The sequence below is a fragment of the Callospermophilus lateralis genome, chromosome 11 (genome assembly GCF_048772815.1).
Source record: "Callospermophilus lateralis isolate mCalLat2 chromosome 11, mCalLat2.hap1, whole genome shotgun sequence".
Lineage (NCBI taxonomy): Eukaryota > Metazoa > Chordata > Mammalia > Rodentia > Sciuridae > Callospermophilus > Callospermophilus lateralis.
In genome coordinates this window covers 36,959,980-36,974,438 of record NC_135315.1, presented here as the reverse complement: position 1 = coordinate 36,974,438, position 14,459 = coordinate 36,959,980, and the positions used below count along the sequence as shown (strand labels likewise).

At 50.6% G+C, this 14,459-nt stretch overlaps 1 protein-coding gene across 1 annotated transcript; it reads left to right on the top strand.

The window, feature by feature from the left end:
• The first annotated feature begins 2,262 nt into the window (after nt 1–2,262).
• Nucleotides 2,263–14,038, top strand: Rasl10b (RAS like family 10 member B). Its single transcript, XM_076869786.1, has 4 exons — nt 2,263–2,367; nt 5,133–5,491; nt 10,925–11,049; nt 11,526–14,038. Exons 2-4 carry the CDS (start codon nt 5,276–5,278, stop codon nt 11,794–11,796), a joined length of 612 nt encoding a protein of 203 aa, XP_076725901.1. The 5' UTR covers nt 2,263–2,367; nt 5,133–5,275; the 3' UTR covers nt 11,797–14,038.
• Nucleotides 14,039–14,459: the final 421 nt, after the last annotated feature.

Here is a 14,459-nt window from a genome sequence, read left to right as displayed (position 1 = left end):
GAAAGCCAGTAAGCTCCATAATTAACCCGTGGCTTTGGGTTCCCCCTAATATAAGCTGAGATGTTTCTGAGAAGGCTGACCCAGAGGTCAGAGTGCAAGCATTACTCAGTTTCTTATTTCTAGCCCGCCTTGAGCTGAAATGGAACTATGTCCCAGGGGAATAACGTGAAACCAGGGATCCTCAGGCAGGAGAAGGATTAATGATTTTCAGATACCAAAGGAGACAAACAGTGCCCTAGACAATTTAATCAAATTAAAAGGCTCCCAGTGACCCCAGAATGATCCTGGCGGGGGACAGTAACATCTGATTTCTCTCCATCTCTCTACCCCTGATAAAGTAGAATTCTGCTTTGGGAAGAGGCACTATCCTTCCCAGCCCTATTCTTGCTTTCAGCTACTGCCCCAGGCTTTTTCCTCCTACCCACATCCAAGACCTCTAGAAGCCAACCTAGAACAAATGGAAACACTTTTCAGGGTGTTGCCCCACTTCCCTAGAATGGCTATGTATCTCTAAAAAGACAAGAAAAAGTAAGGCCACACACTTGAGACTCGCTGTTCCTTGCCAGGCATTGTGTTAAGGATTCTACACACCGAAGTCATATCCTTCAACAACTAATAACATCTTTATTTCATAAAAAGCAAAAGTTACTTGTCTCAGTCACACTGTAAGTGACAGACCCAGAAGTTAAATCCACCTTTGTCTGATTCTGAAGCCCAGCCTCATGCTTTGTGCCTAGACAGAAGCTGGGTGGGGAGCAATTGGGAAGGTGTCCAAAATACAGAACCCAAAGGGAGGAAGAAAACTGGTTTCTGTGGGAGAGCTGGGGCCCATAGTAATGGAAAGTCATGGTGGAAGATGCAGGGCCCCAATGGTGAAAATACTTGGCAGATCTCTCAGGCCATCCCTCTCCCTGCCCTAATGGCATAAAAAATGCAACCTGACCATGCTATCCTGCTCCAAAGTCCTCTGTGCTTTCCCCTTCAGCACAGGGCTATTATCTGAACTCATCCTGGCACTCGGGAACTTTGGGACCTCACCCTAACCAACTTCTCAGCCTCTTCTCTCACCATACTTTCTGGGCTTCTGTCTAGTTCTTGGACTGATTCTTCAAATCTCTATAATTGCTTCTGACTTCTCTTGTCTGCAAGTCCTCTTCTATAACCCCCCTTCTTCCCGTTCCCTAAGCAACCTTTTAAAGGTTGCTTCCTTGAAAGCTGCCTCCTCTGAAGCCTCCACTGACTCCACTAAGGAGTTGGACTACTATCTCTGTCCTCCCCCAGCACCTTGTCTTGACACACTGCACACCTTCTAGTGGCTTGTCTGCTTTTGGCCTTCCCACTAGACTGTGAGCCCCATGCCAAACCCAGCAGCTACCCAGCCAGAGACTCTCATTTGTTTCCCACATTTTGCAGATAAGTAAGTTACTCAGCTGCTCTCATCCACAGCGATCTCATCTGCAAAACAGGGGAACAGAATCCACCTCAAAGAACGTTGTGGGGATTAAATTTGAGTATTCAGGCAAAGCTCCTAGCACATTTATTGTCTGGGACAATAAATGTTAGCTATTGGTGATGAAATGATGTTGATGATGATTGTTTTACAATAAATACATGGGTCATTTTGCCCTCAACCCTGGCAAATGCTCCAGACTGAAGAGGAAAGGGACACAGCAGTTTTCATTCGGGAGTGGAGGTCACACATTGGCAGGCGATCAGCTTTGCTTTGCGCTAGCCTGGTCTGCCTCTAACTGCCGCAGGGAAGGAGGAGAGTGACCCCCTTTGCTCAGACCTCTTTGGGGGTGGAGGAGAAAAGCCTGGACGATTAGTCCCCAGTGCGGGGCACACACTGGGCTCCTGCAAGTAACTGATCGAGTGGACTGGTAAAGGTCAGAAGGACAGAACTGGGGAGGTGGGTGACGGGGAATTTGAGGTGGGGTTAGGAGAGGATGAGAGGATCCGAGAGCAGGAGTTGGAACGCAGCCAGACTTCACAGTCTCTCCCGTCCCCTTTTCCCACTCCAGGTTCGAGCTAAATTCTCGTAGGGAGAGTCTCGGGGGAGGTGAAGGTCGAGGTTAGGGGTTAAGGAAGCGGTCGGGGCTGCCGAGGAATCCGTCGGGCTCAGGGACCCAGCGGAATGCCCCGCCCCCTCTCCCGCGGGCGCGAGCTGGCGGCGCGGCCGGCAGAGCAGGGCTGAGCGCGACCCTCGGCGCCGCCGCTGCCCCCGCGCCCGCCCGCCGGCCCGCGCCCTCTGCGCCGCGGGGGGCGGCCCTCCTCTCCCCCCGGGCGGGGAGCCGCGGCAGCGCCGGAGCCCGGGGGGAGCGCGGCCCCGCCGGCGGCCAGGGCAGGGGGCGGCGAGCACGGCCCCGGGTAAGCGGCGGAGGGAGCGGGCTGGGCCCGGGGTCGGACGGGGTCGGGGCTGGGTCGGGGTCCTCCGGGGCGGCGGGCGACTGGCGCGGGGACGGAGGAGGGGGCCGGCGGGGAAGCGGCGCGGGGCGGCCACGTGAGAGCTGCAGCTGGGGGCCGGGGGTGCCTGTGAGGTGCTGGAGGCGGAGAGCGAGCTGGGCGCCTGCGTCCCCCTAACTCCTACCTGGCAGGTCGTGGGGAGCCCAGCATCCTCCGTGCCCTCCACCCTCCCCCACGCGAACGTGGTGGGGACAAACAGCTGGCGGACCCGTGACCTGGCCCTCGGGATCCGCAAAAGCCCTGGCCCTCCTTGGTCGGGGGCAAGGACCCAGGTGTCCGGGGGGAGGGAAGGGGTCAAGAACCAGGCTTTGGCCCCAGTGTGTGGCCCATCTCCTGCCCGCCGCTGTCTGCAGACTCACTGCAGAGTGCAGGCCTTGGGAAGGGAGCTCAGGGGCCTGGGCCCTGCTTCCTAGGACGGACCCTTTCATCCCCACCCAACCAGGCATATGGCATTAGTAAATTTTTAGACCCAGGACCCTTGGCTGGGAAGAAGGAAGGGACGCTGGTCACCTCTGAGTTGGGGACAGGGCCACACTTGGGCCTGATGAGTTCTAGGAGGCTGGCCCCTGCCAGCCTTGTACCCCCTTGTACCCTCTCCCTGCCTCCAGGGCTGTTCCCTGCCTTCGTTTCTGCTACTCCCCAGAAAGGGCTGCTTTGTGGACAGGGAATGTAGTATCCAGCAGAATCTTCAGGTAAGGGACATCCTAGAATCCCCCAAGTTGCCACACCCAGAGACAAGCCAGACTCTGGCATCCCTTGCCCTTTTTTCCTCCCCTAGGACTGCCCCCTCCCCACCTGCTTGTTATGTAATTAACCCAGCTGAGTCTCTCTGCCAAGCTGGCAGTGTCCAGGGATGCTGGAGGGGCCTAGGGGATATATGGGGAAGTGGAATTGGTACTTCTGCAGTTGTGGGGGAACGTAAGTGTACAGGCACCTGTTGGGGAAAGGACATGTATGGGATGCATAGGACATCAGGGTCCTAGACTTAGCTGACAATTCAACTGGTTAAGGGTTCTTCACTTTTCTAAGTCTTTGGGTTTTAAATTTTGTTTTTTCCTTCAATAAAATGAGAAGAATCTCACACAGACATATCACATGTATGTGAATCCATACAACAGTGGATAGGAGGGATTGCTAGGAGGGCCCCATTGAGATTGTGGAAAACCTCAAATGAGTCATACGCCTCTGCATGTAACAGTAGTCAATGTTCCTTGGGCCCCTACTCTGTGTAAAGGCACTGGTCTTTACATGCATGACCTCACAACACCCTGTGAATTTCTTGCCCAAGGTGACACTTTATGGACAGCAGAGCAGGGACTCAAACCCCAGCACTTCTCACTCCAAATCCTGCCCTTAATTTACTATACTGCATGCACACACACCCCATAGATTGAGTCCTTTGATGCAGGACAGCTTGAGGACATTCAGCTATGTCTACAAAGGAAGAGCATGTACATACCCTGGAAAGCATGGCCCCATCGGAATCTAGAAAACCCACCTGTCCTAGACCTAGTAGTAATGGGGGTTGCCATTCCCAAGAGAAGAAAAGTTCTTTCTTTCTCCTGGCTATGAGACTTACTGGGGTTATCTCAGAAGTGGGAGTTATTAACCCCATTTTAAATATTGTGATTTGCCCACTGATCCCACAACATAGAAATATCAAAGCTGAAGTTTATACCCAAGCTCTAAAATTCATGGAAACTGAACAAACAAGAACCTAATGGATCCCTCTCAAAGTATAGTTGCTTTGCAGCCCTTTTCTGGGCACCAGCTTTGTATCAAGTCCTGTGAACCCCAAAGAATGCCAGAGAATCAGACCCAGCCCTTGGCCTATAGGCAGTCACCACTTAGAATCACTACATTTGAAAGTGAGAAGTACTTCAATATTATAGTATGAAGTAGTTGCCATTCCCAAATGTGTGACTTTGGGCACACTCAGCCTCCTCTCTGAAGTGGAGATAACAGTCTCTCTCCTATAGGGAGATTACCCTGTGCTAACCATGTGCTCAGTGGTGCTGCTGTCCCAGAGCTAATGTGGTCATCTAGTGCATCCCCACCATTGTCAGCTAGACTTAGCTGACAATTCAACTGGTTAAGAGTTCTTCACTTCTCTAAGTCTTTGGGTTTTTAGTTATGTTTTTAATTGGGGGTATTGGGAAATGTGGGAGTCATTTTTGGTCATCATGGTGACTAGAGACTGACTGCTAGCAGTTACTTCCATAGTTCCCCGGAAGTAACATGCTGCTGTGGGGGGCAGATCTGTACAAGAAAGAATTGTTTCTCCATAAAATGCCTGAAAGTCCTCCCCTAAGACATCCTTGCCTAGAAATAAGATGGAGAGACTCAGGAGATGCTGTCCTGTCCCAGGCTCAGTGGGAAAGCTGGCTTTTGAACCCAAGCCCAGTGCTTTTTCCACTCTGCTATGCAGTCTACCATGGTTGGGAAGTTGGACCTGGTGAAAACTCAGGTTCAACACAAGTCAAATGAAATATACTGGTGGAACAGCAGGAAAAAAATGGAATAGAAAGGATAGAGAGGTTTTGGATAGGTTCTGGGAAAGGGAGGGCAGAAAAGTGGCAGTGACAGCTTCCACAAAGTTCCAGAGGTGGAAAAGTATAGGATATATCCAGGGATAAGCCTGTGCATTAAGCCCACCTCTTGTCCCCCAGTCCAGGTGGAGGCCACAGAGGGCCCAGAGAGCAATCAGAGGCAGCAATGATTGGTCCTGACGGTGGCTGAGCCCCCAGCCCCTGGAATATGCAGCCCGGGAGAGCCCCAGGCAAGGACGCGGTGGCGGAGTGGGGCGGGAGGCATGGTCTCCACCTACCGGGTGGCCGTGCTTGGGGCGCGAGGTGTGGGCAAGAGTGCCATCGTGCGCCAGTTCTTGTACAACGAGTTCAGCGAGGTTTGCGTGCCCACCACCACCCGCCGCCTCTACCTGCCTGCTGTGGTCATGAACGGCCATGTGCACGACCTCCAGATCCTGGACTTCCCGCCCATCAGCGCCTTCCCTGTCAACACACTGCAGGTAAGCAGCCCTGAGGGCCATGGCTGGTGGGATTGAGGAGGCTGGACTCCAAGCAGCTCAGGCTGTGTCCTGTTGCCAGGGCTCTGCCATTGGATTTGAGAGCTCTGCACTGCACCTGCTTAGAGCTGCACCAGGAAGCCAGACATTTGTATGCTAGCTTATTCAACAAATATTTGATGACTGTTTAATGTGTGCCAGACCCTGCATTGGGCACGGGGCAGAATGGCCAGGAAAATAATATGGAATTGGCTTTCAAAGAACTCAGAGTCTGTTGAGAGAAGACTAACACATGTATTATATGGTATGATAAATGCTATGATTGGAGAAGAGGAGTGAGCTAAGGCTGCCCTTGAGGAGGCATCTAATCCACTCAGGTGTGGGGGCATTATAGGAGGTGATGTTAACTAAATAGACAGGTAAGGAGCAGTAAGGAAAAGGGCAGAGAATGCTGCTTGCCTGTTACTTCTCTGAGCCTCAGACTCTGACTTAAATCTTCATTGTCTGTAAAAGGGACAACAGAACAGGCTGGGACCTGGAAAAAGAGTGTTCTAGAGACTCTGGAGACCCCAATAATGATTGGGGTCTTGCCCAAGGGCCTCTTTTCCTAGGTGATCCCTCCTTCCTCAAATCTCAGGATCAGCCTGCTGGGCACCCTCTCTGCAGTGTTTGGATTTAAGTGCCCCCAGTGCCCCTGGAGATTGAGGAGATTAAGTGCACCTTCCCCTAGCTTGCTAAGGTCCCAGCCTCCTTCCCTCTATCTGTGGCTTGGGAGAGAGTAGGGTAGACAGAGAAGCTGGGCTCCAAGATATGTTTGCTCATAAAGGAAGCCTCTGTCCAGAGTATACAGAGATTTGCAGTTAAAGATAGGCACTGTGGTGGAGCCACAGAAGGAGGAGCAGGTGGAGCCTTGGGCAGTTATGACTGAGCAGATACAGCAATCTCAGGGCTGGAGTTGTGGTACAGCAGTAGAGCACTTACCTAGCATGTGCAAGGCCCTGGGTTCGATTCTCAGCACCACAGAAAAATAAATAAAATAAAGGTATTGTGTCCAATTACAACTTAAAAATAAATATGTAAAAAAAAAAAAAGAATGAGTACCTTATTTTTAAAAAAGGTACAGCAATCTCTCAGGCTGGGAGGTTAGTGCTGGTGGGGAGCTTAGCACTGTCTCAGCAACCCTGTGCAGTAGGACCTTGGCCCAACCTGCCAGAGATGCTTATCTCTCCTATCCTAGGTGCCTGGGGTCAGCATCAAAGACAAACCTCTGATTCACACAGCTGTCCAGAAGCAGTGTGGCTGAGCTGTCCCAGGGAGCAGATCCTGGGGTCAGGTCCTCTTATTCTCTATAATGGAGGCTTTGATCGTAGCCTGAGTGGATGTTCATATCTTGCTCCTAGCCTGCCACTAAGCTTTGTTCCTTTATTCACATTATTTATTTTCAACGCAGTTATAATTTTTGAATAATTTAAAACTATCTTTAATACTGTGGTCTAGAGAAATCTTGGTCCCATCTCTGCCCCCTTCACCCCATGGTTACACTCTGTAACCATTCTCATTGGTTTGTTTTTTGTTTTTTGTTTTGGTACCAGGGATTGAACTCAGGGGTACTTGACCACTGAGCCACATCTCCAGCCCTTTTATGTATTATTTTATTTAGGCACAGGGTCTCACTGAGTTGCTTAGTGCCTTGCTTTTTCTTCTTTTAAATATTTTTATTAGTTGGTGATGGACATTTATTTTATTTATTTATTTACATGTGGTGCTGAGAATCGAACCCAGTGCCTCACATGTATTAGGCAAGCACTCCACCACTAAGCAACAACCCCAGCCCTAGCACATCACTTTTGCTGAGACTGGCTTTGAACTTGCAATCCTCCTGCCTCAGCCTCCCAAGCCCCTGGGATTATAGGCATGCACCACTGTGCTGGCTTGGTTTGGTTTTGTATGGCACTGGGGATCAAATCCATGGCCTGCCAGGGCCATACACTTGCTAAAGTGTTCTACCACTGTATTATATCCCAGCCCCTCGTTGGTTATTCAGTCATACTTCAGTGATTTTTCTTTTTTTTTTAGCTCAAATAAAAAATGTATTCTTATTCCACTTCCCTTTTTACATAAAAACAAAAATCATAGAGAGTGCTCTTCCCCCGCCTCCTTGTGCTGAGAATGAATCCAGGGCATTGCACATGCTAACCACTCTACCACTAAGCTACACCTCCAGCCCTGTACTTCGTTTCTTTTGTTGTTGTTCTTGTTTTAATAAGAAACAGGGTGTTGCTAAATTGCCCAGGCTAGCCTTGAACTTGAAATCTTCCTGACTCAGTCTCCAGAGAGCAGGTTAGACTAAAGGTGTGTGACACCAAGTCTGGTCTGTTTTTTTAACTTAACATCATAACCTGGAGACATTCCCTGTCAATATCTAAAGGACTTCCTCATTCCTTTCTCATGACTACACGGTACTCCATTGAAAAGATGTTCCTCTGATCCCTTCTTGTTGGACAAGTGGGTGTTTTTTGATCTTGCGCTGTTTTGAGCAAAGCCTCAATGAATAGCTTTGTGCATAAGTCATTTTATATATATACATGTACATTTTAGATAGATAGATAGATAGATAGATAGATGGGTTTGACTCATAGAAATAGCATTGCTGGATCAAAGGACAAATATACCTAGAATTCAGAAGATATCTCCAGATTTCCCTCTATAAAATGCTGTATCTGAGAACCTGTTACTCTGAGAACCTGTTACTCTCAGAGTATATTGTCAAACTGTTATATTTTTGACAGTCTGAGAGATGAAATATTATATTCTCAGTGTAATCCTTATTTGCATCTCTGCTTATGAGTGAAGTTGAGTATTTTTCCATGTGTTTTAAAGGCCTTTGTGTTTCTTTTTCTGAGAACTATTAATATCCTGTGCCCATTTTTCTATTGGATCATTTGGCCTTTTTCTTCATGGTTGACCCGGGACTCTGGTAGATTTTACTCCTGGAGCACAGGTAGGAGACTTTGGGCAGAGAAACACTAAGAAGGGACCCTAGAAGCCCCAGAAATCAGTATAAACTCAAGAATCCTGATGGCTATTATTTGAAAATTAAAAAAAATACATTCTTCCCCATTGTCAAATGAGATCCAGCCCAGGAGAGTGGTATTTCTTAGGTCTAAGCTTAAATTGTTCCTTCCACTGACCCTTCTATCAGAGAAGGAAGCTGAGGTTTGAGGGCATATGCATCCTACCAAAGAAATACCCACAAATGCATGGTTGAGCCCCAGGTGGCTGAGCCTCTCAGCTTCTATGTCCCTGGAACAAGACTCAGTTTCCATAGCTCCTTCTGTGTATGTGTGTGTGTATGCATGCGCACACGTATGCACACATGTGCACACGTGTGCACTCACACATGCATGCACCCTATGGATTAAACCCTGGGCCTTAACCATGCTAAGTATATGTTGTGTCACTGAGCTATATGCTCAGCCCCTCTTTCTCTGTCTTAATACAGCTCTAAAATGGTCTTTGTGGGGAACAAATTAGAACCCTGCACAGAGCAAACTGGAAGGAAAGCTGAGCTTTCTTGATTCCTCCCTTCAATCAAGGGATGAAGGAATAACTCAGCCAATCAGAAGCCTTCTGCTTGTCCCTTTTAGGGCCCCCAGAGAGAAGTGAGTGGGAGGCAGCTTGGAGGTCCCCTGGAGGAGGGAGCATGTTGGGGGAAAGGTGGGGCTGTCACCCTGGAAGGCTGGCAGCTGCTCCCTATCCCTGGAAGAGAGCTTGCAGAGAGTAGGAGCCTCTCCTCCCTCTCTCTTCCCACCAGTTTCCACTCTTTGTGTGGGATACAGAAAACCTCATACACATGCAGGTCTCTGGCTCCCAAGGGTCACTGTGTCCCACAGAATGCATTCTTCCCTGGTCTGAGAGGAAGCCAGTTCATGGTTTCCTACAGTTTTGGATTTTTTTCTCAGCATCCTCTCCCTGCACCAAAAATTAAAACCTCAGCACAAAGAATAGATGCCACATCATCTCCCTGGGGAGATCCACTGCAGCATCCTCCAAACCTTTCAGCTGGAACTGCTGTTTTGAAGTCAGACTTCCCTCTCCACCTCTGCCACCAAAATCCTTTTCCTCATAGTCCTTCCTCAAGGTGGTGAGCCAGCTGTAGTTCTCCCTTGTTCCCAATCCTTGCCCCAACTTAATTCATATTAGCATAGGGGACATGCCTCCACCAGCTTCTAGTCTTTTTTCCTTTCCTTTCTCCTTCTCCTCCTCCTTCATGCTGGGGACATACTTTACCATTGAACTACATCTTGGCCCCCTCCTAATCATTTGCATGGGACCTCAAAGGAGAAGAACCTGATTCCCGTTGCCCCTGAAGGCCTCTGCACCCCCCCCCCCAACTCCAGGAGTCCCCTTCTTTCAGTACACTGGCTTTGTGAAATTTCTCTTGCAGTTGCATCTGTTGGCAGGTTAATTAGCTAATTAATCTCATAAGGAATCTTCTCTTTAGCACATTCAGTCTTTCTAGGAGCCTCTTCATCTTGAGTTGCAGCTCTCCCTGAGAAGTTACTACAGACATTCAGGAAGGTCCATCTCTGGGGTCCTGCTCTAGGGTGGAATCCCCACCCTACCCTCCTTATGTATCCAGTCTCAATTTTTTTCTCCTCAGGTTTTCTACTTGTCAACCCTTAGGGGAGAAAGGAGTATACAGAAGGGACCCATCAGGTAGCAATCTCAGGGCAGTGTTAGAGGCATTGATCTCCGCTCAGGCAAGGTGGGCTTCAGGACCATGGAGAGCTCACTATGCTTTGTAGTGCCATTGAGGAGCATCAGCTAAAAGCCAACAGTGGCACTGAGCAGAGGAAGGAGTGTGTCAAGTGAGGCCCTCTGGCCAAGCCCTCTTGGGAGCTTACAACAAATGTGGGAAATTGAAAATGGAACACGTTTCCCCAGGAGATAATCAAAGGGTTGTTAGAATACAGGAGATGAGGGGAATAGTTCCTGCTTGCTGGAAGGCTGGCAAATCAGGAAGCCTTCTTAGAGGAGGAGATACTTCAGTTGAGTATTGGGAGATAGGATTTCAGCAGGCCTAATAACGAGCTCAGGGCTGAGATCTTAGAGGCACTTAATAAATGTGCTTGTTGAACAAAGCACTGGATGGATGGATGAGGGGGCAAAATGTTACAAGGCAGATCTAACCTCCAGATGTGCACAAGACCGAGCAGTGACCCTAGAGGTCAGTCAATGTGACCTGGTTTGTCCTGGCTTGGGGGCAGGGAAGCTGTAGCACTGAGCACCTCCATTCCCTCTGGGCCTGGCCTCCTTGGGGACAGATGGAAGGCTTCTGATGCAGTGGCAAGTGAAAGCACTGTCAGTCTGCTGGGAGGAGGCTGGGGAGCTCTCATGGCTGCTCTAACTCCTGCACTGGCTTGGGTGTTACAGGAGTGGGCAGATGCTTGCTGCAGGGGACTCCGGAGTGTCCATGCCTACATCCTGGTCTACGACATCTGCTGCTTTGACAGCTTTGAATACGTCAAGACCATCCGCCAGCAGATCCTGGAGACGCGGTAAGGGGCTATGATTCCATTTAATGCCACCCTATGAATGCTCCAGTGCTAACCTACCCCAGAGGAAAAGGAATAGTGGTGAAGTGTATGTGCCCTCTGGTTCTCACACACCCATTCAAATATGCACATACTCATATTTTTCTGTCCCCACTTCTGTTAACTCATTTTGGGATCCTAACTGTGGGGTGTTTAGAATAGTGGAGTGGTTAAGAGCATAGTCTCCAGGAACAGGACTTCCAGGATCACTCAGCTGCATGTCTATAGGCCAGTTAACATATAAGGCTCAGTTTCCTCATCCATAAAATGGAGATACAATAAATATCTGGTAATTGGGGGGTTTGTTTGTTGGATCAGTTGTGTTGATTAGAGAATATAACTTAACCCAAGGACTTAAAGCTGTACCTGGAACAGAACATACTGTAGTGTAGAGCCCAGTGAAACTGAGAGAGTTCTGAGATTCTTGCCTCACCCTTCAGGGTTATTGGTACCTCCGAGACACCCATCATCATCGTAGGCAACAAGCGGGACCTGCAGCGCGGTCGTGTGATCCCACGCTGGAACGTGTCGCACTTAGTGCGCAAGACCTGGAAGTGTGGCTACGTGGAATGCTCAGCCAAGTACAACTGGCACATTCTGCTGCTCTTCAGCGAGCTGCTCAAGAGCGTCGGCTGCGCCCGCTGCAAACACGTGCACGCTGCCCTGCGCTTCCAAGGCGCTCTGCGCCGGAACCGCTGCGCCATCATGTGATGCACAGGCGCCCTGCACAGCCACAGGCTGCAGACCCGCTGGCCCCGGAGGAGGGCAGGGCGGTGCTGGGGCTGCTTCCTGGATTGGGGCTGGAGGCGGGAGCCAGCAGAATAGAACTCTGAAGGTCCTGGCCTGAGGCACCCCACAAACGAGCACCTCCACACGTGCTCTGAGAGGCAGAGGGCAAGGGGGAGCTTCCGCTAACTACTCAGTACTCCCCTTCTCCCACGGTTGTCTTCCTGGGGCAGCCACCTTCAGTGCTGTAGTTAGTGCAGGGCCTGGCCTGGCCTGAAAGTGCACCACAGCCATTTGAGATTGGGGGTGAGTGTGTGAAATGGAGGGTGGGGTGAGGAGGTGCTACCTTGGCCAGGCCCCCACTTATCTTTTCCAGAGTGTGTCTGTCTTTGCCCAGTGTCTTCCTTTTCCGTGTCTGACTGTCCAAGCGTCTGTTAGTCCTCACCTGTCTTATCCACCCTCCAATCCCCCTCCCCGCCCCCCAGCTCCACTCACAGGGCTCTCATTTCATCCATCCCTTTTTCGAAGATCCTGGCATCTTTGTGATGCCAGGCCTTCTGACCGTCAGCACCACTGGCACAGGGCAGAGAGAGGCAGGTGGCCCAAGGATCCAGATCAAGGGGTCCAAGGGTTGAGGTCCCAGATCAGTCAGGGGGAGAAGGCTGAGCTCTCCCACTTTCAGGGAGACCTCCCTGCACAGCAGCCCCTAGAGACACAACAACCTACCTTCCAGCCTTAACTCGATGGTCCGTCCCTGCCGGGTGCCCCTCACCCTTTTCCTGATCCCAAAGCCAGATCACCTCCTGGGTTAAAACTTTTTGTTTTTTGGGCAGAGCATGGAGAGGGAATCCCCCAAAGGATAGATTCCTTTCCATGATGCCAAGTTCCAGTCCTCTATTACCTCCTGCACTGGGTGGTCTGCCAGATTGGGGGATGTCAAGTTCTGGGGGGCTGTTGGTGGTGGGCAGGATGGTGCCCAGGAGGGGGTCAGGTTATGCCTGTGACCATTGTGTCTCCCTGTCCCATCTCAATCTGACTACCCCAGACTCCGCCTGCCTCAGCTCTCAGATTACCTTTATTAATCTGGGCAGGATCAGAGCCAGGAAAAGAATTATGGGAACCCCTGTGCTTGGGGGAGATACGCCTGCATCTCCACCCATAGGTGGACACCCTCAGGATCTGACACCCCTTTGTCCCAACAGCAGTTGGCCCTATGCCCTAACTCACTCCGCCCCCATTTTCTCCGGCTGCCTGGCCGGGTTTCTACCTCTCGTCACCGGAGCTGATCACTGTCAGTTTTGTACCGATTTAGAAATAACAATAATAAGATTATAGGGATGGCTTGAGGGATTGCTGGGGGATTTGGAGGGAGGGAGAAGGGATGCCATGTTCCCCACCCCCATCCAAAGGAAGTTCTCCTTGAGGCTGAGCCCTCAGCCCTGGAATGGTGGGAGGATATCAAGGTCCCTTGCTAAAAGAGGGGAACAAATAACAATCCAGCCTTAGGTAAGGCTGAAGCACATAGACCAGGAAATCAAGTAGCCCAGAGCAGTGATGGAGGCGAGTCTGGAGTAAGGGCTGTGGGTGGGGAATTTATTATGGCACTCAGTAAGGGAGGGAATCTGTGATTCTCTCCAGCTCCCCCCGCCCACCGATTCCCACTCCCTCCACTCGCTGGAGGCAGCACAGCCCTAGAGCAACAGCCCTGACCTTGGGCAGTCCAGTATTCCTGGGTTCTAGTCTCACTGTGCTACTTGCTTTGGGCAAGTGACTTGCTCTCTCTGAGCCCCGCTCTAAAACAGAGGAGGTGGCTCCCCTTCCCCACGCTTTTAGGAGTGGCTGGGAGGGTAAGGAAGAGGGCCTGCCTCCTTCTGTCTCCTGTGCCCCCACCTCCTGGCCCAGCAGGAGGTGGGGTTAAGGATGACAGCATCTCATCTGCCCTATTACCCCCAACTCTGAGGTTCCTGAGGTGAGGGTGGGGACCCAGGCCTCTGGCTGCCCTCGTGGGAGCCATTGGAATGTACCCTCTGTCCAACCCCTCTCACCGCCACCACTTCACTCCAGGTCTTGGATTTCAGGTCCCTCTGCACCCATTTTGAGTCTCTGTCCTCCCCCAATTCCCTCACCAGGGTTTCCCACCACAGGGTCTGGAAGTGTGTGTGATGCCCATTGAGCTGTTATTGGAAGTCAGATTAAAAATCAGGGAGTGTTTTCCCTTGTTTCTGTACCAAGGTGTCGACTGGCTTTTCCTCATGGAGGGAGGGAATTGGAGGGTGCCTGCCTTCTGAGCTCTGTGTGAAAGAGGAGTGAGGGTAATGAGATAGCCCCCAGTCCCAAAGGCCAGGTCAACCAAGAGATCAAAGGATAAGAGTGGGAGACTTCTCTTTTTCACCCAACCCCAAACCCTCCAATTCATGGAAACCATCCAGGAGGGAAATGACTTTTCTGCTTGCCACTCTCTGGAAATTTTTCATAACAGGACTCAGCCCCAACTGCTTCTGCATCTGTTCCTTCCCATTCAGGGCTGAGATTCTGTGGTTTCTCAATCTTAACTTCTTGGACATAAATGTGTTAGGAACACTCTGCACCAACCAGTTGACCCTTCAGAGCTTTGGAGTCCTTGCCTGAAGAAGCCTTTGCATTGAGCT